This window comes from Triticum urartu, chromosome 1A, assembly GCF_056163025.1.
Source record: "Triticum urartu cultivar PI428250 chromosome 1A, HENAU_Tu73, whole genome shotgun sequence".
In the NCBI taxonomy this organism is placed as follows: domain Eukaryota; kingdom Viridiplantae; phylum Streptophyta; class Magnoliopsida; order Poales; family Poaceae; genus Triticum; species Triticum urartu.
In genome coordinates this window covers 55,508,907-55,516,371 of record NC_141873.1, presented here as the reverse complement: position 1 = coordinate 55,516,371, position 7,465 = coordinate 55,508,907, and the positions used below count along the sequence as shown (strand labels likewise).

General features: G+C 43.4%; 1 protein-coding gene across 1 annotated transcript; it reads right to left on the bottom strand.

Annotated features, from left to right (window-relative positions):
* Positions 1 to 1,441: 1,441 nt before the first annotated feature.
* On the bottom strand, positions 1,442 to 5,509 carry IQD2 (IQ-domain 2). Its single transcript, XM_087546600.1, has 5 exons — positions 4,859 to 5,509; positions 4,016 to 4,318; positions 2,897 to 3,112; positions 2,542 to 2,661; positions 1,442 to 2,445 (listed from the first exon to the last, which is right to left on the bottom strand). Exons 1-5 carry the CDS (start codon positions 4,931 to 4,933, stop codon positions 1,717 to 1,719), a joined length of 1,443 nt encoding a protein of 480 aa, XP_087402726.1. The 5' UTR covers positions 4,934 to 5,509; the 3' UTR covers positions 1,442 to 1,716.
* Between the last annotated feature and the right edge of the window lie 1,956 nt (positions 5,510 to 7,465).

Here is a 7,465-nt window from a genome sequence, read left to right as displayed (position 1 = left end):
AATCAGAAGAGTCAAAAGACAAATCTGGCCTGGGGGTGTTTAATTTTCTTGCATTGGCAACGACCTGTCGAGATCAAAAAACTCGACTAAGACTCTGTTTTTCATTTGATTGTTCTTACATAGTAATGCTTATGCACGTCGAAATATGCACTGTGTTATCAACACTGATATCTCCCATCATTTATGTGTTTAACAGGCTGTCAGAAGGAAACCACGCAGAGGAGAGGACCTCTGGTACTCAAGGGACCAGTTCATACCGATATGGAGGTCGGTGCTGAGCGCGCAGTTTATCACGAGGTTGATTCCATCCTATGTGCCGAAGAAAGAGTTTGCAGATCTTCAGCCTCAAACTCAAATCCAGCTTGGCTTGTTGGAGAGAAGGTATATTTTCTACAGTCCATTCTCTGCAAGCAACTGCCGATCAACCAGAAGGGGATTTGGGCCCGCCGCGTCAACCCTCCTGAAGACGCTGAAGCGCGTGTGATGATCGAGCACTGGCGAGAAGGTATAATAGTTTTACTTGTTAGTTGAAGCTTGTGAACATAGACGTGAATGGAAGGAGTTAAGACACCCGATCATCCCCTGGAAGATTTCAGTTATCTACTTCCATGTTGGGGCTCGTTTAGCATGAACTAAACTAATGCTTAATAGATTGTGCAATGTGCTTCGACCATGAATGCTTGATCAATTGCCATGATTAGTGATGGAACTGTGCTTGGATGTCTTGGCTGTTACTGTCCATCTATCTAAAACTGCTGTTAGCTGTTTAAGAAGTGGAGATATGAGTATGTTTCTGAGGCTTGTCATGGACCTGATAAGGTGTGAAACATGCCATGTTTTGGCTTGAACCTTGACTGTATTTACTAATTAACCGAGCTCAATGGTAGTATTGTCATTCTGACACCAGTTTCGGGTTCATCTGCAGAGAACAAAATTAAGGCAAAAATGGTTCTTACTGGACAACCTTTTCATACTTTTGTGCAGGCCCCAATGAACAGAATTTTGCAGGAAAGTTTGCATAATTACAGTGTATTTCCACATAGATAAGCAAGAATATCATATTATTTCAAAAGTGCATTTGGAAGCGTCAAAGACATTCTCCCTTATCTTTTTTCCTCAGCAAAAAAGAAAAGATAAGGGAGAATGTCTTCGACACTTTGAAATGCACTTCTGAATAATATAAGATAAAAAAATTTCAACTGGATGCTGGGCAATTGCCGTAATAAGAAAGGCAACATGATTAGAGGTCGCTACCATGGCCGACACCAACCATGGTGAGAGCATGGCCGCCACCAACCATCGTTTTATTTTGTACATGCGTAACCCAGTGAACAAAACCACTAATTTGATATGCTTTTGTGTAGACATTAAAAATAGGGTACTTATTGGGGCAGAGTGCTACATTGACATTAACAAGTTCATTGGGAATTTGGGACCATCGTAAAGGCATGGAAGAAATATATTGCTCGCATAAATAGAAGACCTGTGTACATACAAACAGCAAACCCCATATGGTTTTACACAAGCAACAAATGGAATGGACCAACAGACGACACCGAGAGTCTTCCCTAATGAAGCCGACAATGTAGTCACAATAATAATTGGATGAAAACAATGCAACAATTCGAAGAACTTTGACCTTTTTTTCATGGGTGAAATATGTGTATCTGCATAATCCATAGTCCCGTCTCCACTTGTATGAGTTGCTTGTTTGTCTCAACCGCTGATCGCCAGGGCCTCTGGCTGCGGTGTCACAGCGATGTCCTTCACCACACTCTCCACCTTCGGAGGGCCAGAATGCCGCCTCATTGGCGAGGGGGGCACCCCTCCAGCTGGGAAGGACAGCCTCTTCTTGGCTGACCCAACGCTAATAGAGCCTCCTTTCTCTGGTGTCGTCTCTGCACTATCGATCAGTGGCGACCCCTGGAGGCGGGACTTGGCCCTAGCAGATTTTGTGGCAGCCATGTAGCTTGGGACTGATGGAGAGCTTGCGAGGCTCTCGTCATCCCGCACTGTTGAGGTGGCTATGCTGTGCCGCCTTGGTCGCTCGGACTGCACACTGAGCACGCTCCTTGCATCGTCATCCACCTGTGAAATCCCGTTCTTCGGTGTAGCAGGTTTCTTCTTCACAACTATTGGTGTCACTTTGGCAGTGGGTGTGGAAGGGGACAGCCGGGAGGCTGGGCGGGTCAGCTTTGGAGTCGTCGGTGACGACTTGTCTGGCTTGGAGCCCCTACGGTTGAAGGCTTTAGTGATCTCGCCCTCTCCAAGGTTCAAACTCGTGCTCTTCACTGATCCCTGGTCAATGTTGCTTTCCTTGCCGGTTCCAGTGCGGCCGGCCTCAGAAGGCTTTGCTGCCATCCAGCGCTCCAGCCAGCTCCAGCCCCAGTGTGGGTTGTTTGGGTCTACAAACATTGGGTTGGAGGACCTTGAACTGCTCTTCCACTGCATAGTGCAAATTTTCAAGCATTTTAAGAATGACATAGTCGAATGAGATGAAACGAAGATTGGCATCTATTTTTAAGAATCGGGAAGGCCTACCTGATGGGAAAACGCGTATGCGAGCGCTCTCTCTCTTCTTATTGCAGCCTCTTGCCTGCTTATTAGACTTGCTTCGATCTTCTCCTTGGATTGAGTGGTGTCGTCCCAGTGCTCCCCCATCTGGTATTCATTCAAAAAATAGAGTATGCTTAATGCTCTCACTTAAAAGATGTAATTGCCCACGACTGCGAGATTTAGAGCAAAAGAGAAAGCGATACTTCTGGAAATTGGAGTACTCATCAAGCAAAATTCTTTCGTGCAATAACAAAAACTAGTAGATGCCTAGCGAGTTGAGTGGACAACAGTGGCGCACACAATATTTTTACTGATGAAGGTTTTGAGATGGTTTGCCTACCCTCAAACTGTCCAATTCTTGTTTCAGCAGGAGCTGGCGCTGGAGGGCTTGGTTCTCCTCAGACATCTTCAGCCTTCTTGAACGTATCTGTGACTGCACCCGTGCGAGAGTCTGCATACAGCGCAGAGTACTTGCAGCTTGACGCTTAACCGAATTACCCTCGACCAATGACTTCAATCTAACAAGGCCCCTCAAGGCTCGTAGTGCCCTCCTTGCCTGCATTATTACATTGACTCTCAGAATATGTACCTGGTTGGGAGAAAAAGGAGTATGTATAGCGGAAGAAAAGCATAATCTTATTCAGTAAATAAAAATTTCACAGGATATGGTATCATGTTTTTGGAATGGAACTACAAAGTCAAGTTCAAGACATGCTACCTTTGTATCAAGGCTATACCACAAAGCAATGCCATCAACATCAAAAAATGATTAAAAAATCAAATGAATAATGAAAGGTGGCTGCCACCAACTGACAGATGTGCATGGATTATTCTGTGATATTTGGCAAGATTTTTTTTGTAGGCCCTCTTCAACAGCATATACAGAGTAAATGAACATTAGTGAGTAAATCATAAGGGGCGATGAGTGCTTTTAAGGAGTAAGAGAGGATTGGTTTGTCGAAAAAAGAACAGAGGATTCTGGTAGGCAAGAATACTGGCTTGTTGAACCATAAAAGTTGATTTACCATGCAAAATTTGTGAACAGAACAGAGGAACTGTAAGTAGCTAAGAAATTTCACCAAGAGGCCTCAATTCAAATTAAAAGCAACTGACCAAGTTGTTGAGCTGATAATACCTAAACCTCAGAAGAGGATAAGAGAAAGTTTTGAGGAAGGCCACCATGGGGATTTGCTTGCGTGTTCAGGCATGTTCGTACAGCGACATAATCCATAAACAATACAAGAGTTTTTCTTCCAAAGTTGAAAAAATGCAAAGACCGGATCAGCGGCCATCAGAAAATAAAAGACTGCATGCAAGCACGTTTAATCTTTAATTTTTATAAATTTCATGACATAGTTAGAATGAAACCAGCCATTTAAGTATTCCAACTGTCACAATGAGCTCACAAAACATTCCAAATGGCATGAAATTGCTAATTCAAGAGCTGATGTCAAATTACCAGGTATCCCCTGAAGGCGGTCTGGATCTTGATTGCTGCTAGCTCTTCCCTCGATACACCAGGTGGCAATGCCGACGATGTCTGTGCAGGAGCATCAGGGGCTGCCTCCACGGTCACATGCTTGCTCTGCTCCTGCTCCTGCTCCAGCTCAACATCACGGACCTGAACCTCCTCAGTTTGGTGCGGGGATGGAACGGCGGGAGGCGGCGGCGGCGGCGGCATCGAAACATTGACTTCCAAGGAAGTGGAAGGTGTTAGATCTGGTGGACTGGGGTCTCTTGCAGCCAACTTCTTCCTCAGTTTCTGTACATTTGAAAGGCAAAGCTTGGGTTGTCATCACAATTCAGTTCAAATTACAGTACTATGATAACACAATCGCAAAGACAATACTAGTTTTATCACAGATATGTGAAATTAACTACTGGACAATCCAATTGTAGGTGGAAAGATGGTATCCCCTATTTATTACAGTTATTACTGAATGGCAAGTAAGAAATGAAAAGATGTTGTCCAAACATGACAGCCCAACTGAAACCATCACCATGAATAGACAGGCTATCAAAACTAGTACTAGTAAGAAATCTCTGCAATTAATTGCTGGCGTGAGCAAAACAATATGCCAATTTCAAGATTCTGCTGCCTAAAAAAATCCCCTAGAGGAACCAATAAGCTGAACTGTTTGCAATTAATTCATGGAGGAAACAGCCAAATCCTGATCAGACCCACAGCAAGCTCACAGCAGCTAGCAGTAAAATCTAAGTAAATCCAGCACAAGAACTCCATAAATAAATTAGTAGAGAGGAGAACCCGAAGCAAGAGCCACCGCCACAAATTAATTATTACCTCCTCCTTCTTCTCCTTGGACTCAGGGCTGAACACCTTCTTGACGGCGCCCAGCCACTTGCCCTTCTTCCCCATGGCCCCAACAAATTCTTAGCCAACAAACACTCACCGACGGGAAGGAGGACGAACACCGGCCGGTCAGTCAGATCTGCGCCTCCCAGATCTATCACTAGTTATCCACGGGGCGGGGCGGGACGGATGCCGCGGCGGCAAGGCAAGCGCACACACAAAAGGGCGCGGCTTTACCGCTGCAGGCAGTCTGCAGGGGAACCACCGCCAGTCCAACCAAATGGATCTTTCTGCGGAAGCAAGGTGAGGAGGGCGGGCAGGGCGGGCGAGTGCCCTTGCGGTGCGGTGCGGTGGCGAGCGGCAACTAACTAACGGGAAGGATGGGAGGGTGTGTCAGGTTGGCGTGAGAGGACAGCTGAATTGCTGCGGGTATATCTGCGGGGATGGCATCATGTGGGAGGTGGTGGAGCGGGGTTGGAGGGCGAGGAGCTGGGAATTGTAGCTGGCTGGCTGGAGCCTGGAGGTGGTAGGACTGACAGGAGGGCACAGCGGGGAGCTGAGAGGTAGCTGCTGGGGTGGTGAGGGGAGGGAGAGTGAGGGATGGTCCGTGTGCACTTGCTTGGTGCCTGTTGGGATGCTCTCTCTCTCCCTCTTTGGGGTTGGACAGCTTGGATACAGAAGAGGGAAGGGATTGGAGTGGGAGTGGTATCTCCACTTGGTGTTCTTTATGTTTTGGGATTGGGTGCTTGGGTGTTCTGGGTATTCTTGGATGCACTTTAATGTTGATAGGATCGGCTGTTCGGCTGGATGGGGATAAACTATCCGCAAGAGATTCCAAATACTGGTGCAAATACTCCCACGGAATTGCTAATTTATTTTCCATAACTAGCGGCAAGTGATCTGAAATGTCGGTGCAAATACTTCTACAGAATTGCTATTTTTCAGTTGAAATGTTTTATTTTCAGCTTCAGTCAACATTTTTTTTACTCTCATTTCTTCTCTTTATGTGCCTATTAGTTTCCATATATTTCTTTCATTTCTGTGTTTTGGCTATTGGGCATTCTTTTTTTTTAGGGGAGCTAATGGATATTCTAGTTGGTAGTTTTGGTCCCTGTTTATTTATTTATTTTGGGTAATAGACTTTGGCATGGATGGTTTTTTTCTTGTAGTTGAATTATGGTTTTATTTTACTTCTCTTCTTTTATAATTGTTTTTATCTTTTTGTTAGTTGTTAGTTCCGGCAAGAGTCGAGTCCATCGATCATCAAAATCCGAATTTGGCTTTAGAGAGTGTATGTTTTAATAATATGATGAATGCAAACTCGCTTGTTATCTGAATAGTTTGTGATGAATGCAAACTCGCTTGTTACAAGCTCTGGACCATGTAAAGCATAACAAGCAAGGTCATGATTGAGGTTTTGTAATCATGTCAAATGGGTTTTTATTTAATAGTGACATGTGTTGATGTTTGTATGGTGCAGCATTTTGATTGATACCATATTAAAAATCATTCAAGTTGATAGTGTCACGTTTCGTTGTTTGTATGGTGCAAAAGTTTGATGATGCTGAACAGGAAATCAGTCAATTGTCAAATTGGCAGTCCCTGATCCTAAACTCGGAAATGAGGGCTTGCTTATTTTTTTAATAGATAAAATTTATGAAAAATAATGCATGCATCTTTGATTTGTGGGACTGAAAACATAGAACTAGAAAAAAAAATTGAAGTTGAATGTCGTTGGCATGATGGGTTTTACAGGATCGGAAAACATAATATGTGTAAAATATGCAGTTTGATTGCACCACAGAAAATAGTCAAAATCCCCTTGAATTTTACTAAAAGTGTGCGTGTTATAGTTTTCTTTTACTGATGTGCATGTTATAGTTGTCACCGAAACAAAACTGTGATGTTGTATTCAATGGGAAATTTTCTTTGAAATTTTAGGTAAAATATATCATAGCAAAACTCTAGGTTTTCCAGTCATACAAACCAAATAAGCTCCATATAAAGAAATCTAAGAAATATAATCCTCTAACAAAATATTTACTAAAGAGACCCTACATGTTTTCCAATAAAAAGGAAATAATAAGCTCTCTTATTTAAGTTGAGGGTATTAACCCAATTGAAGTGGCATTGCACTACATCCAATCCAGCTAAGTTTCTTAAGCACCTCCCAAAGCGCTTGAGTGTTTATCTTTTTCGAACTACCAGAAATATGCACAACCTGGCATTTGGTGCCTGCATCGACTAACAAAATAGTGCCGACAGTAGTTTCAAAGTTAAATTCTGCATCACACAAACAGTACAATATAATTATATAAACATCCTAACCTTAAATTATGTGATGTACTATGTACTCATATGAGTAGATTATAGTAAAATAGGTGGTTAGCTGATAATTGTGTGCAAGGACACTGTAACCACCACGGTACTGTGCATCCACCCCCCTATAAAGAGAAAACAAAACCTAAAATATGGGCAGCCCTAAACTGCTAGTGCACAAAACAAAAACCTACTATCATAATATGCCTTGGTGGCAGGGAATTATTTGGCGGATGATATTTCGACGTTACGCCAACTCATCGCCAGTTCGCCACTGTG